General features: G+C 47.3%; 1 protein-coding gene across 2 annotated transcripts in view; it reads right to left on the reverse strand.

Moving 5' to 3' along the window:
* Positions 1–549: 549 nt before the first annotated feature.
* LOC142588987 (uncharacterized) overlaps positions 550–17,244 on the reverse strand; it is a 185,643-nt gene continuing 168,948 nt past the window's right edge. The window contains exon 9 of one of the 2 annotated variants that reach the window (XM_075700781.1): positions 550–681. In XM_075700781.1, the coding sequence (XP_075556896.1) occupies positions 671–681 (11 nt within the window). In that variant the 3' untranslated portion in view covers positions 550–670. Of the gene's footprint in view, positions 682–10,829; positions 11,000–17,244 lie in introns of those variants that run through there. The other variant, XM_075700780.1, reaches the window with a different exon arrangement.

Consider the following 17,244-nt stretch of genomic DNA (forward strand, 5'->3'; position numbering starts at 1 on the left):
CCAAGTATCTTAAGATCCAAATCGAAAGTATCGTATCGGATGGACTAATTGCGGTAGTATGTTGTATCTGTACGTAAAATATTGCCCGAGTAGCTTGTATCGTATCATGATACAATTGCAAAGTATCTTTGCCAAACCCTGGCATGCGCTACATAAGAACCGCACACAGTGACGGGCGAACGAGCATTTATAGGACGTAAACGTAAATTTAAGAATCACATACGCGTATTTTACGAGCACTTTCCCAACCGTTGCCAAATGAAGCGAACGCATGCACGCACGACGTACCAGAGTCCTGAACAGGCGACACGAGCATACAGGTGTATGTTAGAAGTGAAACGTTATAGCCGGCGTCATGGGGGGTGGGGTTCCGGGGCTCGAGCCCCCTGTGGAGTTTTGCGGACGGGGCAGAGCCCCACCGGCGATGCCCCGTCCGCAGACGCGAGCTCGTGGCTCCGGATCTTCTGCGACTCGCTCACGTTTCGCCGCCACTTCACCGGCGCCATTATTCGGGATGGGACCGAAGTCGCCGCATCCGTTTTCGAGTAGCGGCGCGGCAGCTTTCGCGCCGCGCTTCCTCTTCTTCGGCAGTGACGGTCTCCTGTCGCCCCGTCTCTCTCTTCGTCGGGGACCCAGGGGTGAATCTCCGCATGCCTGCCATTGGCTGTTTTTAAAGGGACCCTGAAACAATTTTGAGGATTTTGTACAAACGTACTCAGTCGCTAGAGTAGGTCCTTCTGATAACTAATTGACGCAGCTAAGTGCTCCGCGCAAAGCGTGTAATTTATTATAAGGTTTTAAAAATGTACATCGCTGCCGACTGCAGCACACTGCTCGGTGGAATTTTCAACTGCCCCTGCCTATATGACGTAAATCACCCAATTGACGTCAGTAGGGCGAGCTACCCGATTGGCTGCCCAGGGCGCGTCATCGATAATTTTTCCACCTTTATTGTGAACAAATGGTGTTCATAATAGTTGGAATGCTAGTGAATTTGTTTCTATAAAAAGAAAGTAACAGAAAATAATGCACCAACACAATTTCTCACTACACTTACACTTAAGCACTTCTGGCACACAGCAAGCGTTGTCTGCTTGTGTTACAACGTGCTCCATTTTGACGAGAGCTCCGCCGTCAGAGTCGGTCTCAGTCTTTTCGCGAGCACTATGATTCGACTTGTTGCGTTATGCACTACAAACGTACCTACTGGCAATATGTCAAGCTGTGACGTCGTGTCCCTCTGCAAGGCGGCAGACGAGCGGACTGGCTGCAGCGCGTCAGACTGCCGCTATCCGATCGGCGCCAGGATTAGCGCGTTTGCGGCCGTGACTTTATACCGGAAGATTACTAACACCATAGCGGTTCGCGAGTCCGGTATTAGGGTAAACGCAAGCGCAAGAGGACAGGGCCTGACCGTTTGACCGTGTCGTTTCACGGGATGAGCAGAAGCGTAAATTTGAATGCTCTGCATGGTGCTGCCATCTGGTGGCACAGAGCTCAAACACACGCAGTAGCGGTAACGAAATACATTCTTCTCTGCTGCTGGCGTAAATTTTTCGCAGCAGTGTGATTTTTAACACGTTGTTTTTGTAAATGCTTAAAATGGTTAAAATGTTTTACACTTGGTTAGAGCAATATTAGCGCTTTGTTTGACTGCTTAAGCTCTGCGCTAACAGGTGGCTGGACCGTGCAGACCAATCAGGCCCCTCACGTACGTCTACGCTAAGGTTCCTTCATCAGCTTGAGTTTATGCCTCCAGTCACCCATCGAAACATCCAGCTAGCCCGTGGTTACCAGAATACCAGACACGTTCGGTGCTGCGACAGAATGCTCGCCACACACTCTGCTTCGATAGCTCTCGCTTGGGGTCGACTTCCAAGCAGCTGGCGGAGAGTTTGCAGAGGCTTCGCGCGCTCACTCCTAGAGAACCGTAAGTTGACGACACGACGTGCCATCATGACGCAGAGCCAGTGAAAGCGGAGCTTAACCCGATCACTCGGTGAACGAGTTGAGGAGAAAATGCATGACTATGGAGGAGGGTAACTTGTAGTCGTCCGTAGCTCTCTTAATATCAGACGTTTCCCACAAATTGTGGTGCGAATGATTAACTTAAACTGTACCCTGCGCGTCTACAATATTTGTCCGAACCGTTTCAGGGGCCCTTTAAGCAGACACTCTTTCGACGCTAGCGCCAAGGTTCCCTTCAGTTACGGTCCTAGCAGGCGGGCGATATTTTGGCAAAATGGCGGCGCGCACGATTGTTTGCGTTGTCGTGGCAACAGGAACAGCAGCTGCGCGGCTACTCCTCACCCCAGCGCTCTTTGTTTTTCTTTTTGTTTCTATTACGACGATCCGCTCCCTCTCCACCCTTCTCCATGCGCCGCGCACCTTCACTCTTGCTTTCTCTTTGCCTGTCGGCGGTGCGTTTTTTTTTATCGTGCGCACGCGCTACCCCAGGCATTGTTTGTGAACTGGCGCGTGGTGCACCGTGGGCTCTTTATGCGTTGTTAACACGCACGCAGTCTTGTACATACTTTGAGTATGCCAGCATATGCCGGAGATATATAAATTCCAATTCCAGCCCAACAGATCTATGGCCTCGTTTTATTGACTTCCGTTTCCGAAACCAAATATTTTCGCATAACTTGATATGATACACGCTCAGAAAATGAGGAAAAGTGAAGACTGTATGACATGTACATGGCTACTAAACAACACAAAAGTTCACAAACAGTGAAACAATAAAATAGAACTAAAGAAAGCGGGAAGGCCGTTTCATGTACACACATATAAATATATTTTTATATAATGCCCTAAAGACAAAAGTGTAGAAGAGCTTCTGATATGTGCACTGAGAGCTTCTGATATACTCGATGAGATATTGCACAAAACTGGACGACATATATGACATAGTCATGACAACTAAAGAAAGGGAAAATTCACTGGCAATGGCAAGAACAATGATACGTAAAACACCTATACATATAAACCAACATAAAAAACAAGAACTTACTTATAAACTTGCACAACAGTATATGAAATCCGCGACATGTTTATTACTGCTGAAGAAAATGAAAAAGACATGGCAGAACAAAATCATCATTGTACTAAGAACGGAAATACACATTTTGCACTTGGCCACAACTTGAGTAATGATGGCAAGGGGGAGCAGAAGGTAGACTCAGCTTTTGCAGCAGCACAGAGAAAACATTCGCAGAAAGGCCTATTCTTCAATCAAAGACCAAGTGAAATAAGCAAAAAACACGACTTTTCATTCACCACGAATGCAATGTCTAGCAGTAAAGTTACGCCGCTTAAGGCACTTAGTCATACCTACCGGGCACTCCTTTGTGTGATAAAGACGAACTGCAAAAATCTGCATATAGGACATTTGTAATGCTCATGCTTTCCAGAAAAAAAGAAAGCGTATCATGCATACACATGAAGGTCGTTCGCGTGGTTTTCCCATCGGCAATGACTGAGACAATACATAAACACAAACAGCAATTTTTGAGGTTTTAGTACGTTTGTAGAACGGTGACACACAGAAAAAGCACTGAGGACGAAATGGAAAGCTCGGCGAGTTACTGAAGTTGCAGAATGAGACTTGGAATAGAAAAACAAGTCATAGGCCAGGTGACAATGCGGAGGAACATCTATTTGTCAGCTTTCTCTACCGGTAAGAGAGAACTGTAGGATCATCAAGGCGCAACAACGTCCGGAGACGTATGGAGCACACTTCTTCACAGGGCCGTGTTCGTGTACATGCGTCTTCTTATGTCCTTGGGTCTGCGCGCTCAACTGTTGTCTTTAGGCATCCAGAAGAACCTTGCCAGACGTGTTTTTAAGGTATTCGTGCACCACTGAACGATGCACGAGCGGTGCGAGTTGTGAAACGGGAGAAACATCGCGGAGCACAAGCACACAGCTATCGTGGACCGCGAAACTGACGAAACTGCCCAGGCCGGTCAACGCACAACAGCGCACGCTTCCCGATAACAGCAGATAACGAAACATGAAACTTCATGCAGGGGCCTAAGCTGGCGCCGAGCCGGCGGGCCCGCGCGGAGACAGTCGAAAGTGCGAGAGTTGCGAGGGAGGGGAAGGGGAGAGGAGTTGAGAGGAGGGGCGAAAGGGCACGGCCTCCTGGATCGGCGCGCGCAGATCTCGGAGGCCGTGTTATGGAAGCGGAGTTGCTTTCCCGTCCTCCTGATGGATGGCGCCAATTACCTCTGCCACCAAAGCGCCAGAGTTGCCGTGGCCGGCCCGGCTGTTGGCGCGGCGGTGGAGCGGAGCTGCTTTTATACCCCCGTGGTGACATCAGGGCTTAGATCCGCATCTGTCCATGCGCGGCCTCCGTACGGCGCGGCGAGGCAAAGGTACGATGAAGTAGTGCAGGCGCGCGCGATGACGTCATCGCTTGGCGACGTTTTGCTGCGCACATTCGCCGGCCTAACCATCAGCTTAAGCAGGAACGTTGTTAATCAAGAAAAAACATCGTGATCGAGCTATTTCCTTATCTACCGTGCCACGGCTGAAGTAACACGTCGCGTTTGGTGTTAGTTGGAAACAAGCGGTGATAGTTGTCTTAGCGTAGATAAAGTGCACGGATGGCATTTTTATTTCTTTTTTGCCGCAATAACTAACACAACAAAAACGAATTCACAACGTCAGTGCAAAGGTCTAAAGGTGCACTTTGTTTCGTCCCAGTCGCCATGTCTCTCTACTGTGCAGAAGGCAAGCATGAGCCCTGCCTTGGGAGCTGCAGATACCAACAAGAGGAAGGTCGCAAACACATATCATTTATGGAAGTGTGGTGGTAGACCAAATGCATCGACTGTCATCATAAATTATGAAAACGTGCGACAAACCGGCAGCTTCAAGAGATAGCGGCAGAGGAATCCAACTTTGAGTCCTAGCCTGCGCGTGGATGTTCTAGCATTTATGGCCACAAACCCTCTTGACAGCGTGCGGGACGTGGCTGACCAGGTATCAATTTCCAGGTCATGAGTTTGGAGGATTCTAAGCGATGGCCTTTCACCCGTATCATCTTAACCTGCCCCAATGCTTGGGAGATATGGACAACATCATGTGCACAGATGAAGCCACTTTCTTCAGAAACGGCCAGGTAAATTTGCATAATGCACACTATTGGACTGACTACAATCCACACTGGGTAAAGCTCACTCGGCACCAGTGCCAGTAGTCGTGCAATGTGTGGATCAGAATTTACGCCGGTCCCATCTTCTTTGATTACACACTGACTGGACAGCGTTACGTGGACGAAATACTTGAAAGAAGGGGGGGGAGATCAGTTCCTCAGTGAAGTCCCGCTGTCATGTCTTCCACTTATCTTGTGTCAGCAAGATGGCGCGCCAGCACACAGCAGCAGCCGAGCACGAAAACTGGCCGGATGCAAGTTTTCATGCGCAATAGACTCGAAGGTACGGGCTTGTAAATTGGTTGGCTAGGTCACCTAACCTCTCTCCACTCAATTTCTTTCTTTGGGGTTATATGAAATATCGTCCTTACATGATCGAAACAGACGTCAGATTAGCTCAAGGCGAGGATAACGGATGTCTGCCGTAGAATTTCAGCGTCAGTCATCAAAAAACCCACTGAAGATGTGACAAAGCGGACTCGGTACTGGGTGGCTGCAGAAGGAGACCTACTCGAACACGTCCTCTAGGCAAGAGCTGGTGTTCGAAGGCGATTACGAATTCAAAGATAAAAAGGACACACTGAAATCTTATGTTATTTTTGTTTTGTTTAGTTTTTTGTGCAGGCGTCCCGACTACCATTTGGGCTAATTTAGAAGACGTATATTTACTTTTTTGAATGCTTCGCTTTTGCCTTTTCTCTACACGTGCGACACTTCCCGATATTTTTATTTCACTTTTATTTTTTACCCCGAACCTGTTTTAGCAGCACGTATACACTCTTATCAAAAATAAAACCGTCACTTTATGTTCACTTTGGTCCGAAGCAAGTTTCTGGCGTGAAATATGGCGGCGTGCACACTCTGTCGATGCGATGTGAGCAAAGCCGGGATTTTGAAACATTCTATGTCTATTACATTGCTTTTCGCGTTTCTTGCGTGTCAGAGCGGCGCTTCAGCTGCGTTATCAAGGCGCTTTTGTTATCAACATGATCAGTCGGTCTTGGGGGACGGATAATAAGAATGACATTGAAATGAGAGCAAGAAATAGCTTCGAAGCCACGAAACCTGCTGTTGCTTCTCCTTCCGTAAAGATGTGCTGTCTATTCGAGTTAGCGACGGGCATGCAGTTGCTTTCAATCAGCTTATTTGAGGGCGCTGCTTTATGATGGTGGTTGGAGCGCAGTCACTTGGTATGTTTGATATTTCAAGAGGTTGCTTTGCCAGCAGGAAAAAAAAAATTGTGGGCAATTAGTACGTCGCTGAAAACACTGCAGTTGGATGTCATTTGGGGGCGCCTACAAGTGCCTCATCGACAGTTTCATAATCAGGTCAGTAGTTACCGAGTTACGTAATTATTTGCAATTACCTAAGTAAATCTCAGTAACGAAAGAATTACTGGCGGCCGCTCCACTGTATTGGGAACAACATGTACTAAGTTTTCTTCGAGTAACGCAACAACTATCTTTTAGAGTCTTGGTGCATGATAGCTGGGGACCCTGTATGATTCACCCAGTAACCGAAATGAGACCAAGCCAAATTCACTCGAAATCAGAATGATAGCAGTCATGCGCAACAGCGCTTATACTCTGACTCGCAGCAAAAGAGAGAGATACAGAGGGCGCAATTTCGCCGGAATGGCGAAGCAGCGTTAGTGATAGCCAAGTATGCGACTATTACACGAAGGAAAATTACACCACCGAGAGATGCCAGATTCTTGGTGGTGCGAGGGCTCATGCTGTGAAATTGAATTGTCTCCTAGTATGAAGTCATGTAAATTCTCGTATAAGGCCGTGACTGCAGTGAACAATTCTTCGAGGTCAAACGAATTTTCTTCAATGCAAGAAATATATATATATATATATATATATATATATATATATATATATATATATATATCCATCTATCCATCCATACATACATGCGGGGTTCGGAAAGCTAGTTGCCCCCGCCCCCTCCTCTCGGAAAAATGAAAACTTTCCGCCAATTCCCGCCGTCACCTTCACGCGACTGCTGCAGCTATGGCCTACTGAGGTGTAGCACTGCTCTCGGAAAGCATGTCACAATTAGTTAAACCCTTATGCAACAGCGCACGACCAATAAACAAGACGAACCTACTCTGTGCTTTGTAACTGCCACTACGGTGGTTCGGGCTTCTTGCCTCTAGCAAGATGGTGGCGGCCGGCGTCGTTGGAAATCCACCTCCACTCCAGGAGTTTAAGTACATAAATTCCTTGAATAAGCCTTAAACTTTTATTTAGGGGCTTTAGCAGCCCTCGGTTGCGAGCGCCGCGGTGCGGAAGAGGAGGCGGCCCCGCCCACATAAAAAATTACGCTCTCTCCGTGCGATTGGGAGGACCGGAGAAAGACCTGCTGGCGCGCAAATCTCGGAGGCCATGAGCAGACGCCCATAGCAAAGCGTCGGGTATGCTCGCAAGTTTGCTAGAATAGCCGCTCACTTTCAGGCGTAAAGAAAAGCCACTGCCTAGCGCACAGAAGGAGAGTGTGCACACGGGCCCGTAAGTGCGCCGCTCTCCGTGTGTTTGGAGGCCACGGGTGGAAAGTCACAGCTGCTGCAGGTGCTTCAAGCAAGTAGGGTCTGCTCTTGTGTCACCAATGGACAACGCCTGCACCCGGGAATGTGAGACCCACTTGAGCGCTGTGAAAAATTGCATCTGCGAACACCAAGCGACTAAGAAGATGGCACATTGAAGGCACATTCTGTTATTTATCATTTTAGTATTCATTTGTTTAGTATTCTTTGCGATAAGGGCAAGTCACGTGTTGAGGGTCTCAAATGGTGCAGACGCAAAGAAGAGCGCATTGTTTTAAGCTGTTGGCCATTTCTGCGCGCGAAAGATGGACATTTTTAACTTTGTTGCTCATGTTCTGCAGAAACCTGATTTCGGAACGCTCGAGTAGAGAAAGCGTTATTGTTTCAGCTTGTTTCTTCTTTCTACATATATGTAGGCTAGGAAGAGCCTAAATGCTTAATTTAGGTGGTGACCTGTTTAATGTATCGTACTCGTTAGTTAATGACATCTTAGTGGAAATAATAAAAAGAAATGGCCATGGGCAGGAAATGTAGTGTGGAGAGAAGATAACCGATGGCCATTAAGGGTTACGGACTGGATTCCAAGAGAATGGAAGCTTAGCAGGGGGCAGTAGAAAGTTAGGTGGACGGATGAGGTTAAGAAGTTTGTAGGGACAACATGGACACAATTAGCACATGACCGGGGTTGTTGTAGAAGTATGGGAGAGGCCTTTGCCCTGCAGTGGGCGTAACCAGGCTGATGATGATGATGATGATGATGTTGACATGCTACTAAAGGTAGTTTGGTAGCATATACAGTAACTCTCCTTGCGATTTGAGATGCGCGCCGCATGGCGTCTATGCACGTGCGCTTTGAATTGCTCTTGCATATTATTACACCAGCAGGAACCTCGTGTAACAGTTGCATAGGTAGCGGTACAAGGTAGATAGGGAAGTCTTGAGGAAGAAAACGAAGATCATGGGGACGTATGAATATTGATGCCATGAAAAAGATGTATGGTATACTTTACTAATTCATGTAGGCTAGGTGACTGCTTTTCACCGTTTCGTTTCAAAGGGCATACCATTAATTCATAATCATCATCATTAGAAGCGTATCGTGCCATTTGACACGCGATGTCACATGCGCGCCGCGTATCATCGATGCGTACAAACCGTACATTGCAGCTCCGTTATATTCCAGCAGGTGTCACTACATGCTGCAGTTTCAGATGTCATTTGCATGCTGCACTTGGCTGGACCTGGTTAACTAAAGCTGGCTAGGTGGCTATTTGCCACCACCCCATTTCGAAGGGGATACAAATAAATCATCATTATCATCTCCATCATGAACAGCAACGTACAGTGCCACGGGTGAAGGGATGTGATATGTGCGCCAAGTAGTTTGGATAGCCGTATTTACTCTTCCGTAGATGTTATGGCGCCTCATCGCAAGGTACGAAGCGCTGCTCAAGAAGTGAATCGCAGAGCTACGCGTGCGGCTGCAACCGGGCAACATCGGGCTCAGCAGACCGCTGTGCAGGGAGACGGACAAACCGGAGGACTTGCCGTCGACGCCGGGCTGGCAGCACATATCCTTCTCCTGAATACGATGCGAAGACACTTCGCCGCGAAGACTCTGTAGTGCGTGGTGCCGAAAAATGGAGCTTACGCTGTGTCTGCCCTGCGTGTACTGAGCAGGCCTTTGATTTTTTTACACAAATGCCTACAGCAACCGATAGTCACATAAATATGCGTGGTAAGTTACCCAGTCAGAAAATCTTTTTGTGCCGCATCACAATGCATGAACGCCGAATCGCTTCTTGATATTGTGTTCCTCTTCATTCCTAAGCATATTTTAGAGGAGCGAACACGCATTCGGCCAAACTCGAGTGCATTCTTCAGTCTTATTTTTTGTACGCCATGCCTTCAGTGAATCTGGCTGCAGGGTTAAAATTCTAGTTTGCACAGCGGGAACATTAGCAGCAGCGCCGACGAGCTGTGACGGGTGGACCACGCGTGACAATGTGGTTGATTCCACTGTGCTTAAGTGGCTTATTTAAATTGCAGGGCCTCGTGACCCCCGGAAAGTCGTTGAGGATTCTAGTGCACGGGCATGGTGGGACCAGCTCGCGGGTGCCAGTGGGAGTTACAGCCAACAGAATGCCAGTAATGGAGAGGCGCGTCTTGCTGCCAGTCAGGCGATGGCAGCGCATGCTGACATCGACGTCGAAATGGGTGAGGAAGTCGGAGAGGAGGATGGCATGATTGTCGTCACTTACAATGAAGACCCACTGGAACGTGCGCAGCAGGCCACGGTTGAGAGTAAGAGACCGCAGACCATACGGGGCGATAGAGGTGGAGTTCGATCAGCGAAGTGGTTGAGGGTCAAGTCCGCTGCAGCGGCCAAGACAACTTGGGTGGACTGCGGCAAGCACTGCAGGGAGAGCTCGCTCAACTGCGCACCGTGCTAAGGAGCTGTCGCATGCTGTTAAGCAGCCGGGAGTAGCGCGAACTCCAAGCTCCTCGGAGGTAAGCAGGCGCTGGAGGCGCGCACTTTCACAAGCCGTGGTGCGGTCTAAAATACTTTGCATGATTTGCTGGTACGTGGCATTGTCCAAAGCTGCAGCGGTGACGTCCACCACCTATTGAGCCACCTCAGGAGACAGGTTGCAAAGTAAGTGTCGAAACCGAGAAGTCTCCCAGGTGATGTGATGCAGATTGAAGATGGCTTTGACCTGCCCGAAACAAACCTGCGGCTTCTGGTGCCAGAACGTGGGCAGCCATAGCTAGAGACGTCCCGTGGGCGCGAGAAAGCGCCAGGCGGAAAGTTGCCCGAGCACAGCAGGGTGCGTGGGGTCCGTTACCTCTTAGGCCAGGTCAGGTCAGGAACCGAAGGGTCGCAGCGGAGCGCCAGAACAAGAGGACTATGGTAACATGCTTGTAGAAAAGAACTGCTCGTGCCGTGCTTGCGCATCGAGCACGCGCCGCCCGTATTTATATTCTTCTCGTCTTTCGCAGCCGGCTGAGGGCGCCAACCTTGGCGTCCCCGCGTTGTGGGCGCTACATGATCGTCAACGTAGAGCCCCTTGCTCAGTTCAAAAACACAGCATAGCAACGCACAACGCCTCCTTGCTTTTATAGTGTCTTTTATTGCACCCTTTTGTTCCGTAATTCGCAGACAACCTTATCAGCTTCTCTCACGTCGATTACCGGACCAGCGCATGTGGATTTCCAGCTAAGAAGACAGCTGTTGATAGAACTTTTCACAGCATCCTTCTTCGCCCAGGATAGACACAGCGGTTTACCTGTGTTAGAAACAAAGGAGAAACTGAAATCTTTCTTCATATCAATAAAAAGCACACCCTAATACGCAGAATTAATCTTATATTAACCTGACGGAATATAGCTAAGGCAAAGACAAAAACAACAGCTGTGCACTTGAAAAGAAATCGCACAACAGGTGGGGGGGGGAGGGCACCGTACCAAAGTAGCAAAATCAACACAAAAGAAAAACTATCATCAGGTCTGCTGGTCACGGCCGGTGATAATTGACTGCGCCTATCACTCGAATTGGGGCGAATGACGTTATTTCTTGATGGCGAAAGGGTGTAGTTTTATCACGAAGTTTCGTCGCCGTAAATACGAAAGTCGAAAACAAAACTCAAAGCAATGATTTTATGTGAGGGCCGCCGAAATAAGAGCAGCTGCGAGCCGACGGAAGGACATGGAAATGTTGAGATCGCACTTGCCTGGATGTGATATAGCATACCAATAGCATCTCCAAAATTTTATTGTAGGGCAAATCGCATTTGGCGAAGTCTTTGTTCCAAGTACTCTGCTCGGAGCCGCACTGATCCAACAAATCATGCGCAATGCAGTGCCGTAATTGCTTATTCACTTGCCAAATTAGCCAAGCATTACTTTCCTTGTTCACAAATTCGCATTTGGCCCCCTTGCATTCTTGCTTGCAGCTCACCAGTTCTGTTATAATCCGCTGAACGAAACTTATTTAGTGTATTATAGGTCGACACGATCTTGCGAACACTTCGCAATGCTCGCCATCTCATATAAGATGACAATATGCTGAGAGATGGAGAGCTGACATGACTTAGCCTCAATAACCTTGACTCAACAAGTGGGCGGTTCGAACAAATTGCGACTACGTTGACTCCATACGAGACCGACACACACAAAGGAACAAACACATTCGCTATACATTCAACAGGTAGTAAACAAATGTGTCGGCAGTTGAAAGTCCACCGCGTGATTTTCACCCAATGTTTTGCGCTAATATATGTAATGGCTTATGGATAGGATCTTGATGAAAGGCGAGGAAAACGAAGAATGAAGATAGTGTTGGAATGACTTTGCCAACGTCTACAACTTCCTACTCGCGTCGCGTATACAAAAGTGATATAGACACCCCAATCTCTGATGTTTATGTTTTTAAGAAGTGTCTCCGTAAAAACAACAGTTGATCTATATTCAAATATTTTTTGCTAACTTGTGGTCTTGAAATGCGGGGGTCGCGCCATGAGTTTGACCCACTTATAGTTTAAACAGAAGGAGTACATCGGGAATAACCAGAAAAGACAAAATGACGCGGACCGCGGCTACACAAAGAAACCTTCCTTGGGCACAATGCGGCCCGAAGAATCAGTAGACGTGTTTCCTGGTAACCATAATAGTCGCACCTTGGGTAAATCAATGTTTTGCGCGTGTGCCTGGTAATCTACTCGAAAAATTTAAGGCATGAATTTCGGCAGCGTGCCTTCTTAACTTATGATCCCGTTAGTGGTTGTTATGAGAAGAGAGAGGGGGAGGTCGCGGAACACGAACAGACTGTCTCAAACGACGCGGACATCTGCATCGCTGCAAGGCCGAAGCAGTGCCTCATATTTCGTTTTTATCAGGATGCTTTCCTCCCATGATCAGTCCTGTTTTATTCCTATCATCTGACAAGCAACAACACTTTTCCAGGCCTATATGCCACCATGCGTGTGCATTCATCAACGGCAATTCGGAAAGCTTGCATAGATAGTTTGCAGTCCCTTCCTATTTTGTCTTGGCTCTGCTAAGTCAAGGTCTATAATCTGAAAAGGCTTTTCTGAGTGTTTTGAGTTATCGACTGCTTTTCCACGGGGTCGGAACATTGCGTTGAAGACTTGGAATTGATGGCACATTTTAATATATTAGGAAATATTGTTTTTCAATGTGCTCCAGTGAAGTCTCTCTTTTATCTTCCACTAGGTCATTCAGAATTCTTTATGACCACCAGATTCCGAAAAATTATGATAGAGTCGGAAATGTTTTCCACACTTGTTGTAGGCATATGCAGCTTACGATTTTTGAGAATCACCTCTTGCGTGTCGTCCTACAACTTATGGGGGACATACATGTTCTCGCCTGGGTTGCTAATTAGCACTCTCGACAAGGTGTCCGCATTTGGTGATTTCTTTGGCGGCCTATATGAAATATATCGAAAGCAATTAAACTGATGCATTTAGCTCCCCCACCTGAGCAGCCTTCATTTTAGGTCCGTTTTAGATTGGTTTTCATGCTTGGCAGCAGCGGAAGTGCTCGCGCACCAGCTAACGCATTCTTTTCTGCTTCTACAGGTTGGTTACGACAGCATATGTCCTTTTCTTTGTTATCCTCCTACTGTCGCTGCTACCACGAACTGTTTTTTTACGGTACTTGTGTCATTTCATTAGGTTTTTAGTTAAGTATTTAGTGTGTTTTTAGTTGTGTGATCTTAGATATGCCCATCTGTGTTGAGCTCGCTAAAGGATTGTTGAACTGGAGTCAAGACTTCTCTGTGAATCTGATCGTATGGCTGATCGCATTGTTGACAAGATTATCGTTAACATGGAGACCTCGGGGGTTGTTGTACTGGAGCTGAAGAAGCACATGGACCAGTTTAACCAGTTTAAGGTTTCTGAATAATCTGGTTGACAAGCTGCAAAGTGAAAATGCCTCACTTATGGCAGAAAACAAAGCCTTCAACACTGTTCACTTTCCCGCAAGGTCTGCGAGCTCGAGCAGTACTCTTGAATTAAAACATGGAAATCAGGGGTATCCCCTGTAATCAGGGTGAGGACTCTGTTGCTGTATTGGAGACAGCTGACAGGAAAATTTGATGTTCCGTGACTTCCTCTAATATAGACGTTGCTCATCGAGCCTCTACTAAAGATAAGGACAAGAAAAACATAATTGTTACATTCTGTTCCCGTATAAAAAATAATGGTTTTATCAGCAAAGCACGAAAGGCTAGGCTCAGCCTGAGTGACATCGGCAAATATGACAACTTTCCTATATTTATTATTGACCACTTGACACTACAAAATAAGGCAGTCTTCTCCAAAGCACTGTTGCTAAAGAACGCTAACAACTGGATGTAGATGTGGAAGGATAATTGCCAGATTAAGGCTAGAAAGACTAATGAGAGCCGTGTTTGTCGCATTGCTGATAAGTCTGACCTTTCTGTTTTCTACTAACTGCTTCTATTATAACCCTTAAACGTCATTACCATCCACCATGGATTCTTACGTGTCAGAAACTGCGCTGAATATATTCATTATGCAAGAAAGAGGTGACGCGTGCGGACAGGACACAAGAGTAGAGAAGTGGACAACACTAACGCCGGAATAAATTCATGAATAAATTCATGTCGCGCGACTACCATTCAGTCATTGACTTAAATGCTAAAAGTCTCTGCAAGCATTTTGATGATTTTCAGCACATGTTTTCGACACTTCACAACACCTTTTCAATGTATGTGTGTCTGAAATATGGCTTAGTAATGATGACAAGGACCTATTCTGCTTTAACTCAGACACTTCTGAGTATTCTCACAAACAGAGGAGTAATCACGGTGGTGCAGCTATATTTGTCTCATCTAACATTCCATGCAAACGCCGGCATGACTTGGGGTTGAATATTACTATGAATATGTATTTGTTGAACTTGATTCTCCCGTTTTCTGTATAGACAAGAACTTAATGTTTGGCTGCACTTACTGCTCCAATTCTGCTCTAGTTATTGACTTTTGTAGTGTCCTTGATCAAGTCATGGAAAAAATGTGGTTCACAAATTATAACGCAATAATCATGGCCGATATCAACATTAACCTCGTAGATACCACTTCATCTAATTATTTTAGTTATTCAAGCATCTTCAATAGTTTTGGGTATGAATGTTTAAATACTCTCCCTACCCGCTGTCCTAACATTGCTGGTGGCATTTTAATTGATCAGACATTATCGAACTTAACAGACGCACTAGATTCTGGCGTTGTTACCACCAATATTACCGATCAGTACCTTATCGTTCTACGCCTGCGCAATCACTCAACCTTATCAAACACTTCATTCAACAGAGTTGCACTTGACAAAGAAATATTCCTTGCTAGCGTAACTAAAACTGACAGGTCGGAAGTTGTACCATATAATGATCCTCAAAAAGCCTATTCACAATTTTTAATGGCACTTTCATGATATTTCAACGCAAATTCTCATAAACTAAAATGCAGAAAAAAAGTATAATCGCCCCAAAATCAGTGGTTTACAGATAGCTGATCGCAATGCGGTCTATGAAAATTAGCACAAACAACCAAGAAACAACCTTTCAATACTAAACTACTTGCCCGTTGCAAAAAAAAAAATTAACTCACTTTCTGCACAGCTGTGAAGTGCGGAGAGGAATTATAACGAGAAAAAATTATAGAATGTGGTAATAACACTAGGAAAAGATGACTGACTGACTGAATAAGCTTTATGGAAACCAGCAAGAGATGGTGGCTGGGCCTAGGCCTCCCACGTGGGGACGTCGAAGTGTTGCCTCTACGCCGTCTCGCAGGTTTGCTGGGTCGCCCAGAGTTGGTCGCCAAGGTTGGGAGCTGAGCAGGGCAGCTTGCCATCTCGACGAGAGGTTGGTGGGGTTACTGTCGGGGTATTGTTGTATATAGTCCCAAAGCATCCGTGGACGTGTGGCTGGCTGTGTCTTGCGGATATGGCACGTGGGATTGGTGCAAATGTCTGGGTAGATCTTGTTGTAACGGTGTGACGAGGGGTAGGTATTGGTTTGTAGCAGGTGGAAAGTTGTAGCCTGCGCTCAGGATAGTTTGTTGTGTGGACCGAGGAAAGTTCCACCCTCTAAGTAGAAGGATTTCACAAGATCATTTTAGCGTGTGAGGCGATCCGTACCGGTTGGGCCAGCTTCCACATCTCCCGCGTGGTTAACAAGCCCTCGCGCTAGGGAGTGGGTGACCTACTTGAGGCTGGGGACGTGCGGGTGGACGGCGCTTAAATGAGGTAGGAACCAGACGAGTGTAACCTGATGGTCCGTTGAGCGGGGTGCTTCCTGCAAGATGCACAAGGCTTGGTGTGAGATACAGCCGTTGATGTAGTTGATAACGGCGGAGCGGGAATCAGAAACGATGGTATGACCTGTTAGGTCTAGAGCGACTAGCGCGATGGCCAGTTCTTCAGCTTCATCAGCGTGTGGGGCTACTAGGCTGATAGTATGGAGGAGAGAGCCTTAACGCGTGGCGACGGCTGCAAAGCGTGTGCCGTGGGGATATTCGGTGGAGTCAACGAAACTCACACCGTCGTGGCGAGCAAGGGCTTTGGTAAGAACTGTGGCACGTGCTATGCAGCGTGCGCGGTTGTATTTGGGGTGCATGTTTCTGGGGATAGGGTTGGCGTGAATCCAGGCTCGTATGGGGGAGAGGATCTGGTGTTTATGGTCGTATTGATGGCGGTAGGTGATACCGAGGGAGGTGAGGATATGGCGGACCGTCGCTGTGAGAGAGTCTCTCCAGCTGAGAGCGGCCCTCGGCCTCGATGAGCTCGTCCAGCGTGTTATGGATGCCTAGTTGAAGGAGGAGGTCTGTGCTGGTGCAACTGTGGAGGCCGAGGGCTTATTTATAGGCACCGCGTAAGAGGATGTTGAGTTTGGTTTGTTCAGCCTTGTACCAGTTTAGATACGCAGCAACGTAAGTGATGTGGCAAATTACGAATGATTTGATTAATCGGAGGAGATTCTCCTCTTTCATACCACCACTGCGGTTGGAGACCAACTTCAAAAGTCTCATGGTGTTAGATGTATTGATCTTGATTTTGGCGAAAACCATGCCGTTTGCTCCGGTCGCCTGTATGAGCATGCCGAGCACACGGATATTGGTTAAGAGGGGTATGGGGCGGCCATCCGTGAGGTGAAGCGCGATGTCTTCGTACTGGAGTTTAGCGGTGGAATATTTAAGATGGGGGCCACGGAGAGTAGGCCTGTAGACGAGGAGTTCGGACTTCTCAGGGGAGCAGTGAAGCCCCGTGCCTTAGTGATATCTCTCGACTGTTTCAATGGCGGGTTGTAGTGCCGTCTCAGCTTGCTGTCATTGCCTTGGTGGGCCCAGATGGTTATATCGTCAGCGTAGATGGTGTGGGGGACACCGTCCACTTGCTGCAACTCCTTGGCAATATCGATCATGACGACATTAAAGAGCTTTGGGGGAGACAACGGAGCTCTGGAGGGTTCCCGCGCTGCCCAGCGT

Source organism: Dermacentor variabilis, chromosome 7 (assembly GCF_050947875.1).
Source record: "Dermacentor variabilis isolate Ectoservices chromosome 7, ASM5094787v1, whole genome shotgun sequence".
Classification (NCBI taxonomy): domain Eukaryota; kingdom Metazoa; phylum Arthropoda; class Arachnida; order Ixodida; family Ixodidae; genus Dermacentor; species Dermacentor variabilis.